The sequence below is a fragment of the Paralichthys olivaceus genome, chromosome 19, assembly GCF_024713975.1.
Source record: "Paralichthys olivaceus isolate ysfri-2021 chromosome 19, ASM2471397v2, whole genome shotgun sequence".
In the NCBI taxonomy this organism is placed as follows: Eukaryota; Metazoa; Chordata; class Actinopteri; order Pleuronectiformes; family Paralichthyidae; genus Paralichthys; species Paralichthys olivaceus.
The window spans coordinates 14,514,768-14,532,471 of record NC_091111.1 but is presented as its reverse complement, the minus strand read 5'-3'; the positions used below and the strand labels follow the sequence as shown (position 1 = coordinate 14,532,471).

Here is a 17,704-nt window from a genome sequence, read left to right as displayed (position 1 = left end):
TATATATTGAAAGAAAGAATCGTGCCGTCGACATATTTCCTTGACTATGTGAGCAATTGCAGGCATTTCGCACCAGAATGCAACATTTAACACATTAGTCAGGCATTTGCAAAGGCTGACTTAGTGTCGCTAACGTAGAACCAAGACTGAAAACCTTCCGACGTGGATAAATCAGTTTGTACATCACCTGTTCACATATTTAAACTGATTTATTAAAACAAGAGTTGTGCTTATAATTTAAAAAGTACCCTGCAAAGAAGCAATACAGTATTTTTTGGAGTTTCACTAAATGAAATAATGTTTGGTTCATACAATACTTTACAGTAGTACTTATATCACTGACAGTAATGATACCTGCTACAGGGAGGATTTGAGGTCTGTTATCATAGTGTAAATGAGACGATGAACTAATACTGATACTGGTGCATAGAAAGCAACAAAACACTGCAGAAGTTTTGCTTTTGTGTTTTTCTGAAAAGAAGACGTCAGCCACTCTGAGCACACGTGCTTCTCTTCTGTTCGGTACTGTGACGGACATCGTCACTTAGTCATCATGACATCGACACACTCCGTCGAGTGTTTGAGACGTCACGCACACACAAAATGTAACAATAAAATATTTTGTCTAGAAAATATATATTTACAATTATAAATAACTATTAACAATGAAATAGAAACATTTCTATTTGTTAAATAAACAACTTTGCATAAAACTGTGAAACCAAGAACCTTATTAAAGCAAAAAACCCACAAAGACCAACACACACCAACAAAAAGAAATGGAAGAATACTGAGTCCGTCCCTGCAACATGTGGTAAATCAGCTCCTCTACAAACGAGGATTTGTGCACGTGAAAATCCAGCGACAATTTTACCACACAGACCTTCATTGTCCTTCATTTTTCAGTCTCAGATTTTTTTTTTGCTCTCCGGTTTTACCTCTTTCTACCCCGAGACTCGATGGGTCGAGACCCTGTGACCTCTAGCACAGCCAGGAGGTGGGCACCCATTGTGGCTCAGTGTCCAGCTTGTCAATCAGCTTGCGCAGCTCGTGGAAAGCCTGGTCGGGATCCATGTTTACGATGGTCGCATCGAAGAAGTGACCGAAGTTGTGCTCCATCTCGCGGGCCTTTTCGATGACGTCCTTCAGCTCATCCGGCTGTGCACAAAAAAACCAGATAGAGAGAGAAGCAGAATGTGAGAGGGGACCTGAAATATTTAATCTTATCGTCGTTTTCTTTTTATCTTTCCTATGACAAATTTTACAGCCTTTATTTTGCTCAAACATGTAACATTTGTCATATGAAAAACTATGACAACATGAACTTCACAGTGAAATACTGCATCGCACAGTGGATACCTTTGGTGTTTTCCCCTCTGTGGCCAGCAGGGTGCGTAGTCGTTCCTGAGAAGGAGGAGCGATGAAGATGACATAGGGCTTGAGGTTGGAGGTCCTCAACACTTGCAGTGACTGACAAGAGGAAGAACAAAGAATATATGGAATGAAAACAAGACAACAGGACTTTCTAGTCAAGTATTTATGATCCATTTATCAGCAGAAGAGTTTTAATCACCCGACAAACTGAGATTTATGTTAAACTGTAATTTTGTTCATCTGTAGTTAATATTGTGGACAGACAGTATGAACGAGTCTTTACCCTCGTGTGCATGCAGAGCAAGCAGATACGTCCAGAGTTGACGATGTGTCGGACCGAGTCGGTGCTGGTGCCGTAAAGGTTCTTCTCGTATTCTCCCGACTCGATGAACTTCCCTGTCGCCAAATCGGTTTCAAAGGCAGATCGACTCACGAAATGGTACTCGCGGCCATTTCGTTCATGTATCCTCAGGTTCCTGGTTGTGTCTATCAGACATCAAAAACATGGGAAAATGTTGATTTCAACTCAATTCCACAATCACCGGGATGTTTTTGTCACTTTAATATTTTGAAAATATGTAGAAAGTTTTATGCACCAGTGTCTTAAAATGACAATTTGAACATTTTGTGCAGTAAAAGTTGAATTATTTGAATTTTTTACTGACTCACGTGTTTGTGGCTCATTCTAAATTTGGTCATGCATTTATCGCTGCCACGTCCTCAGGCCTCGACAGTGACAATGTGTGAACTTACGTGGCACCGCGACAGCAAACTTTTCCGGCTCAATGGAGAGAAGCCTCCGACGCAGCTCGTCGTGGCCGCTGTTTGTCGGACCAATCAGAGCTATGGGGCGTTTACGATTGGCAGGCTGGTGATAAAGGGACATCTCCTCATAGGTCAGGACTTCATCGTAGTCTGAGGAGACAGTTGGGAGGGATTAATGAAATGTCCCTGAACAAATCCCTTATAGTTCTTCTGTAACTCACTCTGACCTGTAACCTGCCTGTGGAGGCGGGAAACATGTGAGAGGATTAAGAGATCTATTAATGATCTCACTATTACTTTATTGTGTCTCATTGTATCTCAAGTCTTTCAGCAGCATTCCGATTCATAGTTGTAGCAACACACACATAAAACACAGCGTACCAGCCAGTGAGTGTGTATCTGTGTATAAATGTGTTTCTTTAAGTGAACCAATAGAAACACAGGTCCCTCCAAACCCTTGAGACGCCTGCTGAGCACCTGTTGGTGCATCCTCAGATCCCGTCTGTGAAGATGGGGACTAATCTGATCTGTGACACGTCGAGTCTGGACAAGCTGCTGTATAACGACAAGACGTGTCAGCTCCAGCTAACGAGTGAGGTTAAGACTGACAGTGTGTGGACACTTGGCAGCTGCCCAGAGTGGAAGCGGCCTGTCGCTAAGTTGTAAATAAGCAAAGACAGTGGGAGACGTTTTTTTGGACTAGGTGTGTAGCTTATCTGTGGTGAGACAGAGGCACGTTCTTCTTCTCAGTTTGTGAAGCTGCAGGTGAGAAGTTAAAGTCTTACCAGTATTTTTGCTTAAGCCTGATATGTTCTTCTTCCTCTGCTTCTTGCTCTTCTTTGCATACCAATGTTTCCCTGGAATAATTACAAGTGAAAAGATTTAGCTGTCAGAGCTGGATTATCATTTCACATTTTCTTCCTAGATGCTGCAAATGCAAATGCAAATCTTATCAGTTCTTTTTTTAAACATTATCCATTCACCTTGGTGCTCTTGACTCCTGTCTGTTATAGTTTTCTTCAAGGTCTCTCTCTGCTGCTGGAAGCTTTTCCCTGAGAGGCAGATGGAAACAAGTCAGCAAACACACTGCACACACACAAATCCAGTTTCTTTTCCATTTCAAAAGCCCCATGTTTATTAAAAAACACATTTCAACATTTGGTTCACATGATAGTTGATGAATAACAGTGGCTTCGTTACAAGTACTGAGCTTTTATTTGTGCTAGAAATGTCTTTCATGCTCTTTTTACACTTTCCAGACATGTGGAGGAGCAGGTAAAAAGAAGCCCTGCTTTCCATTTCCAGTGCTTAACCCAATTTTCTTCCAGCCACAACAGTCCTGGGTCAGAGAGTAATCGTGAATAATTCTTAGGTGTTTGTTTTAATCTGCTTGATGTGCCAGATGGGTGGTGTTTCCTGCCAGGTTAGTTATTAGTCACAGACAAGTTTCAAAAGCTGTCTCATTCATCCACACACACACAGATTCACACTGATGTTAGGTGCAACAATTAGGTGTTTAGTGTTTTGTTAAGGACAGTTGGAAACACGCTGTCGGAACCAGAAACCTTCTGATCACTAGACGTCTGCTCAACCTCCTGAACCAAGTCTTTATGTACAGGTCACGTGTGTATAAAAATAAAAAGCACTCCAAAACATACACACATAATAAAGATAATACTCATGTATGACTTTTCTAGCCTTTTGCAGTGGTAGCTCAATGTCCTTGCAGTTGTTATCAACCCTCGTGAAGCAGCACATTAAATATTGATATTCAGCCCGGTATGATTTTCACCTGGAATGAGTCCAGCCAGGGGCTGGTTGTCCTCATCTCCATCCCTGTAGGCCTGCCACCAGTTGGGGTCGTCCTGGCTGATGACATGGAGGATGTCTCCCTTCTGGAAGGACAGGCCCAGCTCCCGGCACGGCACGAAGGGATCATCAGAGGGGTCGTAATCGAAGTAAGCCCGAACGTGCATCTGAGGACGAGGGTTTACAACTTGAAGGTTGGCGTTACATGCATACAGACAGGCGAACTTGCACACACCCACATCATTAGAGACTTACCACAGTCTGTCTGTGTGGGGCAGGTTTAATCTGAGAGCTCGGGATGAGGAGGAAGGTCAGAGTGCCGTGCATTTGTTGCTGATGGAAAAGGTGAGACGTGATGAATTAAACATGACAGGGAAAGCATTTCCATAAAAGAATACTTTTTCTGACAGTATTTACCCAGGGGCTTACAGTTTTAGCATTTTTTATTGCTATGCTGGTGGAGGTACAACTTAATTTGAAAGAAAATCTATTCAGAAACAACTTAAATATAATCAATAAATGAATACATTTTTTCAGGTGCAAATACAGTCAGCAGTGATGACCCCTCACCAGTAAGTCGTGGACTTCGTTGACATGTTTCCCGCGCATCGGAACCCCGTTGATCTCCAGGATCTCGTCTCCCTCGCTGAGGAGGCCGCTCCGCTCTGCTGCTCCACCTTTCACCACCCGACTCACCACCACGCTGTCCATGTCGTTACGTACTGTGGCACCCTGATGATCGCATACACACACACACACTGAGATAATCTTTCAACACACTGGATAATTAACATGTTGATGAAATTAAACACCTGAAACTGATAATATCCTGTAAAATGACATAGGTAGAGGTGCAGTCTGAAAGCAGGAGACGCTTAAATATACAGAAACATACTGTGATCTCATACCGTGAAGACCACTGTGTCCTTGAAAACATTTCTAACTCTGGAGCTCACACTGACAGGCAGTTAGTTTGTTGCCCTGTTGGTTTGTGGGTAAACTGACGCTGACACACCCAGGTGATAAATGTGAGAGCTGGAGCCTGGTCAAGTACACAAAAACTCCCATGACACAATATTGAGTGATGCTGAATTCCTATATGTATTCTCAGTGATCCATTCATCCTTGTGTTTCTGAATGCTCTGTTTGAACAGCTCTAAATGAATGCTGGGTGCCAATTTAACATTCTTACTGTACTGTAATTATATCCCCGTTTGTTTCTCATGCTTTACTTTGCCTTCTGTGATGCTGATTTACAACATTCAAGAGTCAATTGAAAAGCGTGAAGCGGTTTCAACGTCAGAGATACTGTGAGAAAATGTTTAGAGACGACAAGACACAGTCGACAGAAGTGTCTGAAAAAGACTAATGATGGTGTCTTACCAGTGGAGTGTCGAGGGCCTTCTCTAACCGCACAAGTTTAACCGTCTCTCCGAGGTACTGTGTCACATTTTCCTCTGCCATTTCCTGCACCGCCACGCTGTCATGAGCCTGCATCAGTGCCTGCCACGTAAAACGAACACAGAGACCCACGTAGAAACGAACAGTACGTACATACACATAATAGACGGAAACAGAGACAGACAAAAACAAAATAATGGGAGAGGCAACGTGAGGAGTGATATGGTCGTAATTCATCATAAATCTGGTAGTTTCAGTTTTTTGTTTGATACCAAACCCGTTTCCTAAAACATGCACCTGCCACCAGAAACCTATTGGCCATCTCTTTTAACAAGTGCAGTCAGCAAACACACCTCTAAACCAGAAATAATACAGAGATTGCGCCTTCAATTCATTTAATATGACAGGCGCTCCGTACCGCATAATTAATAACCGTCAGTCCAAATTAGTTTCTTTGTGCTGCGGCAGAGCGGACCTGAGAGATTGGAGGCCGGGCTAAGCCTTGGCGTTCACACAATCCGTCTTAATCTCTCCTCGCTGTTAGGAGTCAGGATCCACTGCCATCAATCATCAAACACTTTGTGGCTCCCCGGCTCGTGAGGGTGACGTGTCCTGGAAAATGGGGAAAGGGGGCTGACCTGAGGCGGATCTGTTCCTTTCGCACACATTCATGTCTCCATTAGCTTTGGGCATGAGGTTGTTTACCTGTGACTCATGTGATCCTCCACTCTCTGCAGAGAAACCAACACACAATCTGTTCCACTTTCGGTGCCACGAGGCAGGCTCATCATCACATCACATCGCCCCTGCCGGCTACACGGTTCCAGCTCAGTGGAGGGGTTACGGGCCGGTGGGAGACTCTGTAGTTCACGTGGCTACATGGGTCAAACATTAGACCCCCGGTGCTTGACCGAAAAATCCACAACCGTAAAATCACCATAGTCGTACACCTGAGGTCTTTTCCTGCTTTACTGCCTCACTAATGGACGATGACAGCCTCATAATGTGATGGCATTTTTTAAGTTGAAGCCACTTCAAGGCGATGCAACTTGAATATATATGTTTGCTTTTTTTAATGTTGACATAAAAATGCTCAACTAAATAGATGCACTTGTAACCACAATCACAGTCTTTTCATCATGTGACTCCGCACACCGTGGCGGACGTGTCCTGTCTGTACCTGTGATGAAAGATGGAGCGTGTGGCTCAGCACACCTAAGAGGAACATCCTAATCATCCAGTTGTCAACTGTGCCAACAGCAGCCAGGGTGAGATCATTACTAAACAGGTTAACACCAGTGGAGAGGTGGATGAAGTACTCAATCTACATAAGTACAAATAAATACACAAAAATGTAAGTACCACATGAAATATTCTACTAAAAGCAAGAAAGTACGTAGTTGCTTTTAAATATACCTCAAGTATCAAAAGTAATTACAGAGTGTAGACAATTCAAGCAACATTCTACTACATTATTATGGCTGAGTCTCTGCAGTGGCCTCTTCTAAATTAATTAAAGTATTTCTTTTTAGGTTTAGACCAGTTTTTTCTGATTAAACGTATCACAACAGATATTTTTCCTCTTTAAAAATGATTGATTACATAAACTTTAAATCTTTCATATTCTAAACCTTCTCTAAAATATCTGCTCAGTTTGATCCCGATACTCTGTCATAACAAGTATGGAAAGGCCAGAAGTCCACTATTCAATTAGTTTTCTCTGCTGAGATTAATGTAACAATATCATCCTGTAATTGCTTTAAATGACATATTAGATTCTTCTTGGATCACAGATTAAACATGTACATCTTGTAAAATGATCTTTCATCAGCTGTGAGAAGATTCACCTTCGCCTGGAGGACGATGTTTTCATCCATGAGAACAAACCTCATTAAAGCTATCATAACATGGTCTTCATCAATCTAAACTCCTGTGTATCAATACAGAGAAACTGGAAACTGCTCCAGTGCTGCAGACACAAACCAATAAGATTAAACACCTTTTTAGCTCTGCCTTTTAAAATAAATAGTTTAAAGGAAACTGACAAGCAGTCGGCTGCGAAGAATGAACCAATCACACCTTTTCATTACCAAGAGAGCTGACCCACATTACAGCCTCATTTACATAATGGCCTTTCTTGAGACCAACTAGATTAATCTTTGGAGCAGAACACGAGCTGACCTTGAAAGTTTTGACTTTTGCACACTCTGGAATAATTGCTGATGATAAGGGATGAAATTAATGTGTTAAAAAGGATTTAAACATCTGCCCTGCCTTAGTGTCCTTGAGCAAAGCAATAAATTAAAGCCAACTCAAGGGGCACTAGCATGACATGACCTTATGACTTTCTCTATGAAGTGGCTGCTGTGTACAGTGTTCTGTATCACGACGGAGCAATCTGTCATTTGATCTGCATGTTAATCAAGTACAGTGACGCAAAGTGAACTGTCCTTCACTGAGCTGGAATGATGATTGGTCTTCTTCTTCCCTCTAATAGAATATGTGCTCGTCTTTACCTAACCCTGACCTCTGATCGTTCAGTTGAAGGTATGAGAGAAACAATCACCCCTTTGGAATCCGCATTCAAGTTTTCTAATTATGATCAACTAAATAAATAAAGTTGGCCTCTAATGCTCCGTGGCCTCACTCATGTTACATCAATCACATTGTGGAGTCAAGGGAGAGATATGAAAGGTCACAGCCGGCATAAGGATCTCTGACCTGGAGATGAGGATTTGTGAGCAGAGCCTTGAGCTCCAGACCCTCCTTCTGTTGACTGGACTGGAGAATCTTCTGCACCTGGACAGAGACAGACAGAAAGCAGTGCTATGATTAGTTGAACTGTGTGATTATCATTTACAGCTATAACCCAATAAAGACCAAATTTAAGACCTAAAACTATCCTATAACGTATTTTAAAAAGGAGACGGAGCAGGTTATATTTTCAATAGTTTCTGTAGCATTGGCTTAATTTTCTTTACACCGAAAATTAAGTGCTTGATGGAAAGAGTTTGGACACTCACAGAGTTGCCAGATAAATACAAAGTGTGGACAGACATATAAATGTTTACACTGCACAGTCACACACATAGTATTTGGCTTCCTACTAGCAACTCATAGAAGCGTTTCACATTCCAGCCAGAAAAGCTGTAAAGCAACTTTCTCAGGGCGGATACACAAACTTTGAAAAACAAAACACTAAATTCACAAAATGATTAATTCTCACTATGTCTGTTTACACATAAAAGTTGTATTTAAAAATGAAACAACCGCAAACTTAAGTAGCTGAACTACAACACACTAGACTTCTATTGTCTGCCTCCACTCTGCTCCATTTGTATTCCTTTCTTTCTTTTCTCCTCTGTTTTGTTTCTATTTTAATCATTGGGTTCCTGTGTTGACATTTGGGGGGGGATTGTTATTGTCTGTGGCTTGGACTCTTTACTGAATCATGACAGTTGGGGTTTTGGCGTTCTGTTACTCTGTTCCCCTACATCTTCCAGCATGCTCCTCTTCATTTCCTGTTCAGAGGTTAGTTCATCCATTACACTAATCAAAGCTCTCACTAACAAGGTGACGCACTTTCCCCCTCCCCCCAGTTAACCGCGCAGTGCCTCAGCCCACTCTGCTGTAAGCTGCTGGAGTTTCTTTTTCTGGACGCCCAGATCCTGGCCTGCTTCCTGCGGAGCACAGCAACACTCAGCCAGCACCGAGGGCTGCTGGGAGATTAGTTTACACAGAGGCCAATCTGAGTGCTACACAGCACAGCCACTTGGTTTAAACATACTGCAGCTCAAATTATTATATGTTGCTAAGCGCTTCAGGATCTGTACACACTGATTTACTGTATCCAGGAAGACAATGTGTTAAATGTCAGAGTGAGCTCATGTGAGAATACAGCAAGACAATGTCCGTAAAATTCACAGCAAGCAAGTGGGCCTGTTGATGATGCTTTTAAACACGTGATGGAAGAAAAACTGTAAGAATACAAATATCTCAGGATGAAAACGAGGGGTCATACACATAGACGTTGCAGATGAAGATGTCAACTTGGAAAAAACACTGGAACAGAAAGTGGTGCTTCATGCCATTTGACTGGACCTTACACAGTTCATAGCTGCTTCATCAAAAAAACGTTGAATACACATTTAGCCATAGGCTACAAATCACACAGCACCAGTCTGAAAAGCCAGTATTACATTCTTTCATGTTGGACATATCAAAGGTTGACACTAAGCCTAATGTAGCGCCTATTGTGAGAGCAGTTTGTCATAAATGTCGAGAGTCTTTTTGGGCACTGGGCTCCATGTGACAGGCTGCGTTTGAGGCGCAGCTCTGCAGGGATACAAGTCAATTACTGTCGCTCTGCTCTGGCAGAGACCGACTGGTTTGTGTTTTGTCAATGAGGAAGTCAGGTGTTATTTGAAATTATTTCTTGCTCTCTGTCACTCTCTTGGAGGAAAGAGCAACTGGTGGATTGGGAACTTATACATGTACATTTACAAAGTTGTGCAAAACCAAAAACCATATTTAAATTTTGTTTCATGCCTTCCTCCTTTTCTTTTCTTGTCCGTCTAAAATGTAGAGCATCTCCTTGCCACCTTCACCCTAATTCTCCAATTTAAATTTTCTTTTTCTTTTCACCTTTTCCAGCTCACTCATGAATGGCGTAGATCCTACAAATTCAAATTTCTACTTTGCCTCATCTTGTTAACCACAAGGCAATTTACAATTCATAATTATTCAGAATGCCATGGCTGCCTTTTGGGCAGCTTTGTTGAATTAGTCATCACCACCAGAAAAGAATTTTCATGCTTCATTGAGTTTATTCGGTTTTCCTCACACAGAGGTGCTCGGCTCTAAATAAAAACTAAACAGGGTCCAAACTACAAATTGGTAATTACAATCTATGCACCAACTGTCTCACTGTTTGGGCCATAATAAAAAATGACGGAGTTTAAGTATCTTGGGTCTTTTTCATGAGTGACGGCAAGATGGAGCACGAGATAGACAGGCGGTGTCAACAGTAACAAGGGCGTTGCACCGAACAATTAGGGTCAAGAAGAAGCTGAGACACAAGGCAAAGATTTCAATTTACCAGTTGATCTATGTTACAAATCTCACCTATGGTCACAAGCTCTGGGTGAAGATTATGAATAAAGGCAGCCAAAGAAGTCTTCTGCTTTAGGTGGCTGAGCTCAGCCTTAGAGATACGGTGAGGAGTTCAGACATGCGGGGGGAGCTCAGAATAGAACCACTCCTGTTTCACATCAAAACGGTTGACGTGGTTCGGGGATCTAATCAGGTGCATCCGGGGCATCTTCCATGGGAGGTTTACCAGGTATGCCCCACTGGGTGGAGAGCCAGGGGTACACCTTACTTAGCCAACTGCCTCGGTGACCCAATCTCATGGAGGTGAATCGATAGATGTATATGATTAAAAGTGTCTATAAGATTAAAGATATTGGGTTTAAATCAGCTCGTTCTCCCTGATATTCTCAGTTTCTCCTAGAGCTCTGTTCACATATACTACATACATTTACAAAATCATAAGACCCAGCAGTACAAACAAGTTGAAGGCACTTTTGTAGTAGAAACACCAATATTACTGACCAATATGTGAATTGTCATTACTTTTCCTATTGCACCAAAGTCAATGTATTTATTTGTGGTGTGTACCTCCACACAGAGATCCTGTGCTTGTGCTGTGAGGGGTGAGGTGGGGGTGGCTCTGTTCATCTGCTGAGAGACGGCGCTGAAGATGGTGTAGGCATTCTTGAAGTCCTCCTTGGCGAGGAGCTGCATTATCAGCTCCACATCCTGTTGGCTCTGTGCGTCAGTCAGGCACTGCTGCATCCACTTCAGAGCCTGCAGCAGCTCCTCCAGTTCTGAGAGACAGAGGCACACACAGTGAGAGGAGCAGCTGAGGGGCAGCGCCGCGACACAAAGGCACAGAATAACAGAATCCAGGATGTTTTCCTGCAAGGTTTGATTTTCTGACAACATAGCCTCTGAATGTGATGGATATCATAGGTTTCCACCAGCACATTCAACCTGCATTTGACCGTTTAATACCAGACTGTTGTTTGGAGCTAATCTCATGTTACACAAAACCTCAGTTTAAAAGAGAAGTTGGATAAGGGTGCAAGTAATTTTCTCATTGTATGTGGGCATCATTATTTAGATCGATGAAAATACTTTAAAACTTTTAAATACATTTTAAACTTCGGCTCTTGAGTTGCTTAAGATTTTGTTCCACTGCTTTCAAATGTAAGGTACCAATCCACAGCTCATGTGAATACAATATATCTCCTCTATATGCATGAGTGTTTTATTTCCATTGATCTATTAATGACCTCTGTTCCCAGACTTGGGACCCTGGTGGATGGTCGACGAGCCCTGCTACACATCACCCTCCTCCACTGCAGCCCTCAGCTCTGCCCCCTCAATGGTCATTGTTTTAACTCCTTTTCTTTCCACTGAATTTTGGTTGAACCTCACAATTCCCCATTCTTCTCTGATATCTGCATTCCTCCTCTCCTTTGTGGCCTCCCCTCCTCCTCACAGCCCCTTTGACCCCATAAAGACTTTACAACCCCCACCCCACCACAGCTCCACTCACCATCTACAGGATCTTGATAGCACATGTCTTTGGTGGCATTCTCCTTTCCCTCAAAGGTGGGGTTGTCAATCCCCACCTTGGGGTTCTGTGAAAGTTTCTTGAGCCTCAGCGAAGCGTTGGGGTCGATGTCGTGCTTCCCCCTGCCGTCTTCCTCTCTCCTCTTCCTTAGCTCCTCCTGATAGTGTTGGATCCGCTCCATGTGGGCACTGCTGTGTGAAGTTTTGATGAGGCTACTTTCCTCTCCCGGACAGTCCACAGCCCTCTCCCTATGGCTCTTGGCCTGACCAGAGGCCTCTTGCACATAACCGTTCATATGGGTGGTGATCATCCCCGCTGCACTAGTGAACAGCTCAAACCCCCCCCCAGAGTCTACCGAGATCCTCCTGAACGTTACGAGGCTTTGGTGCTGCTCAACTCCGGGGCCATAGCTCACCAGTGGAGGAAGTTGACTGTTGTGTTGTTTTTGTGCTCGGTCATCCTAAAAAAAACAAAACACAGTTGACATTGATTATATTAACTTTATTTAAGTATTTAAATGGTAAACAAAGGGGCTTGTATACTGAATACCACTGTATGTACGTATATTTGCAGGATTCATTAATATAGTCAGGACTCATGGGTAATGTAATTCACTTCATTAGAGGCGATTAGAGATGACTGATTATGTGGTTGATTGACATTTGACAGACGGAATTACTGTACAACAACAAACAATGATAAACGTAACCTTGTTACAGCTTCTTAAATGTATGAATTCGACTGTTTTTGGTTTTGAACAATTATACTCTCAACTGGACCTAAAAAAATAGAACATCTGAGAATAATCCAGAAAATAATCATGAAATTAACCGATAATGAATATAATCAATGGTTGCAGCCCGGTTTATATATATCTTTAGTTTGAATGTCATTTCTTTAATATCCTCAATCTGTGTTGAGATGACTCCTCTGCATGTTAAGGTTCTTTTATTTATCAATGAATAGAAGTTGATAACTTGAAATATATTGTTAATAATAAAAATGTTTTCCTTCTTGTCATTGGCTGCCAGTTGATCAGTGACCAACGTTTGCTCCTTCCTCTGCTCATCTATGGCATCACTAATCTAACTCCTAACATGGAAAGCTCTCTGGCCTCAGTCACCTGAAATCCCTTCAGTTCACACTCATCCACATGCTCAAGTACACCTGTCCCCAACTGTCCCGTTCTCATGAAGAGCTTAATCAAAAATATCAATCTGTGGCCTTTCTACGTAAAAGGCCAAATAAAGGTGATCCCAAGGGAATGTGATACATGACACACCTACTACTACTACCTGATCTGCCAATGTTGTGAATGTAGTGGATTAAAATCTATTTTAGGGATGCTACATGCTTTAATCTGGATTAGCAAATTTGGTAGCCTTGGACTTGGAGTTTGTTAGTCCAGTTTGACAGGAAACAAATATCTATATTTCTTAACATTTTGACAAAACAGTCACAGGGCGAAAAGTTGAAATCAGGACCAAAAAGGAGGATAAAAATCTAGAACGCCATCAGGAAGGTTTCATCTTTCACATTATCTTCTGTTTAAATACACTGTTTAGGCTCAGGTAGGGTTCTCGTTTGCCAATTTGCTATGGCTTAAATGCAATGCAGACTTTCTACATGCCAGGATTGTAAAAAAAAGATAACTTCCAAGTTAAACTGTCCTCAATACTACTACTCTTCATTCTGTACGATAGAGAAAGGAAGGATAAACACAGCCATGTCATGAAAACCCACCTTTTAGGCTCATATCATAGTCAGTCGTGCAGTTCATGTCACTTATCAACAAATGGCAGCTCCCCCTCCTCCTCAATCTACTTCCCCAGCTAATTACGTCTGGCAGGTCTATCCCCCCCGGCTCTTGGTCCAAGCTTCCAAACCCCTCCCCTGCAGAAGCATTTAGCTCCGTTTAGAGTGGCGGAGTACGGCTGACAAACAGAAGAGACTGCCATCGGGCCATCTGCTCCTGTGGGCTTAATTAAGCCTGAGATCTCATGCTTCTCTACAGCAGCGCTGAGAGGGATGCTGGGAAGGGACAGAGGGATGTGGGTGGAAGAATGGTAATGACTGGAAGTCCACACACCCACCTCAGACACATAAACACACAGGGCAATGTGGTGTCAGAGATGTAGAACAGCTTCAAGGCTGCTGCGGTGAATCACGTGTGATGTCAAATTAGACAGCGACCATCAACAACAGAACTGTTAAATAATTTTACAAAAGATAAGAATCTCAGATGCTCAAATAAGAATCGATAAACTACAACCTCTTTTACAGTTTCAGAAACAATCCAGGACGGACCTTGATGCACCCGGTTCATCTTCAGCTCTCTGTGCACCATGTTTCATGCTACTCAATCTGATTTACAATTAAGTTTATGAGTGAAATTAGCATTTGAATCCCCTCCTTCTTTTCAAGTATTCCTACAACCTGACAATGCAAAACAAAGGTTTCAGCAGAAGTAATGTTTGTTTTCAATGCGCGTTGAAAACTACTCCGGTGTTCTTGTGCTGGGGAAGGTGGTGAAATTTGCAAGCGAACCTTGAGTTTAGACTCACAGATGGTGAAGTCGACAAAAACATACTTACTTGAGATTATAACAGGAACTATAATTAGCTGTGACATGGGCGTGACCCGCATACATAAGATAAACATTCTGATATAAAGACAATAACCAAACAAATCGCTCCACCATCTTTCCTTCAGGATGGTTTTCACACACGGGATTTCCTCATAACTCATAACATAATCCTGGACGTGTCATAACAGCGCAGATGAGCCACTTCGTGATTACATCAAATCAGTGGTTTTCAGATTCACACACAAAAGCACCAGTATGTGAATTATTATTACTCAGTAAGGCGATGTGGGCAAAAACAAATATTGAGAATGAAATTAAATCAATATCAGTGAATATTGATAATTACTAATAATGTCACATTATAATTTCTTCTGAGTTGAAGGAGAAGTTGTGGTTTTGAACTTTTTCTTTAAGAATGGAGAATCACAAACCTGAAGTAGATCAATAATGTGTCACCTCCTCCCTGTGCTGATGCATTTTGGACTTTTGCTATTGATGTAATTTATATAACGATAATTATTGATTGTTTATTAAACATCTAGATTAGTGATGTCTTCCATACTTCTATTTGAACTAGTCACACTGAACACAACTTTTAGCTAAATGATGGATCCCAGTGTTTTATTAGTGGGTTGAACTTCCATCGACCACATCTCTGACTATAATAAACTACATGTAAACAACCAGAGGGTGAAAACACAACATTACAATTCATTGGTCATAACTCTGTGGTTTAATAACCAAGGGAGCCCGCTGGTTTAGCTTGAGGAAACTAAATGAACTCAGCGTATTTCAACGAGAGTGAACGGAGGGACACAGTTTGCAAACGTACACACGAAAGAAATAAATATCGTTAAAGTGTAAAAGCGGATTCAAAGTGAAGGTAACAGCGGCTGCTAACTTAGCTTCGGTAGCCCGGTGCCGCTAACTGCGCAGTTGAAGCTAGCTGTCCCGTTACTCACTCCGCGGACTCACCGCTCCGCAGACACCGAGCCGGGCGGGTTCAGCTGGAAGAAGCACTTTATTCCTTTGTCATCCGACGTCTTCGTGGAAGTTTTCCTCTCCCTCCGCAGGCGCTTGTTTTCGGGGAGGAGCGCAGCAGCAGCGTCGGTGTCCACGGGACCTCTCTGCGGTGACTTTTGTTCAGGCGGCGTCGGGACACTGAACCGCGCCTGGGTGTTTTCAGCCGTCTCCCTGGCAACACCGCGGCTCTGCGGCGCCCCCTCTCTGTCAGACACCGAACTGCTAGAGAGGCTCTTCACACGAGCAGGTCAAAAATATTACTGAGGTCAAAGTATTCAAGTATTCACGTGTACAAGTGGAGTTCACAGTATCAGAAGTAAAATAAAAACACGTCATTCAGAATGTACATATTTTTCTATGTTTATTATATTCCTTACACTTAAGTATTATTATCCTTGTACCCAAGTATTGCATGATATATTTTGACTCTTGCTGCTGTCATATTGCAAATGTCTCCACTCTGGGACGTATATATATTATATTATTATTATATTATTATTATATTATATTATGACTAGACTAGTTATGGCAAATATTCTGTATTTATAATTTACATTACAGTTTGGTGCCATTCAGAAGACCTTCAAACATACAAGGGATATCCACCATCTTGTCCTATAAGTTCTAAAATGAATGAAAGTAATAATATTAATAGTACTAATAATTATAAGAACAAACTTTAGTTATATAGCACAACTGCACCGATGCATCATATTGGATTTGTTGATCAAATGTTTTGCAAAATCTGAATCTGCAAAGTAAAAAGTATTAAATTTGCCTCTGAAATGCAGATGTACAAGAAATGTCATTGAAAGGATATATTCAGTAAAAGCACAAGTACCTCAAATAGCCTACTTTTAAATACAGAACCCAAGTGAATGTACTGACTGTGAGTTTTACTAGGGGCCTTTCTATAAAAACATTTGCAGTCAAATTCTTCGGTGAATATGCATAACATTTTATCTCCTTGTACACAGCTCAGAAACCCTTCTGTCATCTAGGTTTGATCCCACAGGCCTAATGCATCTCTAGGAAAATTATAAACTCACAGAGAAACTTCTGTCAGTGTATCTTTTAATAAAAGTATAGCACTTGAGGGTGTGAAGAATTTGCAGTTATTTCCTACAATCATCTTCACTCTGATCCCCTTAAACACCTCACGTTTCATACATATTCACGCAGATGAATTTAACAACTAAGTTCTAGTCACGGCTCTATTAATCATCAGCAGCTAATGGGATCTACTGTCATTTCACCTTGCAGAGCAGAACAGAAACTGTCTAATCTCATGCTGCCGCAGAAATATCTCCACCAAAGCCTGAAGCCGCCTTTTTCCTGCTGCATTCTCCATTAGGTTAATCCTTTCTGACACCTCTGTGCTTAACCTCTTTTCTTCATTAGGCTCTCTGCTGCCAGTTCCCCAATCTTAAAGCCTTACCTTCCTGGAAAGAGAGACAGTTAAACCCCCTCGCTGTTCTTCATTGAAATGCAGCTGTTCTTTCCAGGAGCAGTGGTGGAATAGAAGCACTCAGATACTTTGCTTAAAAGTAGCCAAACTAAAAACTACTCAAACTACATGCATTAAAATTGATAGTATCTACAAAAATACATGTATAATACTAGAGTGGCACCAGAGCACATAACTCCACATTCATTCACCAAATCTGAATTTTTATTTCGATCGGCACCAAATTGGACACATTCATAAATCCTCGTCCTGATCTGGATCCACACCAAAATTGAAATTGAATTGAACTCAAAATTGAGTTCTTCCCTGACACATATCACATCCTTCCACCAAGTTTCATGGTAATCTGTCCTGTAGTTTAGTTTTATCTGTCTTACAAACAAACAAAATAACCAACTAACAAATGGACGGGGGTGAAAACATGACCTCCTCGGCGGAGAGGTTAAGACACGTGTTCCAAAGAACAATCATCTCTTTGACTGAAACAAGATAATTACTTGGAGAGCAAGGAAAAAAAACAAATAATTCTGCTTTACAAAATATTTGCATTTATTTTTTAACATTTTGCAATTCTTTGTTTTTGGAGGTTTAGCAAAATTGAGCTTTTTTCGTAAAATATTGGTTGATTTAATCTCTT

At 41.7% G+C, this 17,704-nt stretch overlaps 1 protein-coding gene across 2 annotated transcripts; it reads right to left on the bottom strand.

Moving 5' to 3' along the window:
• Positions 1-190: 190 nt before the first annotated feature.
• pals1b (protein associated with LIN7 1, MAGUK p55 family member b) lies at positions 191-15,694 on the bottom strand. Of its 2 annotated transcripts, none has more exons than XM_020097823.2 (14): positions 15,552-15,694; positions 11,972-12,449; positions 11,029-11,237; positions 8,071-8,148; positions 5,332-5,451; positions 4,519-4,680; positions 4,204-4,281; positions 3,932-4,115; positions 3,123-3,191; positions 2,925-2,996; positions 2,128-2,289; positions 1,658-1,860; positions 1,360-1,470; positions 191-1,158 (listed from the first exon to the last, which is right to left on the bottom strand). In XM_020097823.2, exons 2-14 carry the CDS (start codon positions 12,297-12,299, stop codon positions 982-984), a joined length of 1,953 nt encoding a protein of 650 aa, XP_019953382.1. In that variant the 5' UTR covers positions 12,300-12,449; positions 15,552-15,694; the 3' UTR covers positions 191-981. The 2 variants fall into 2 exon arrangements, with proteins under 2 accessions (XP_019953382.1, XP_019953384.1); XM_020097825.2 differs by having other exon boundaries at positions 5,332-5,439.
• Positions 15,695-17,704: the final 2,010 nt, after the last annotated feature.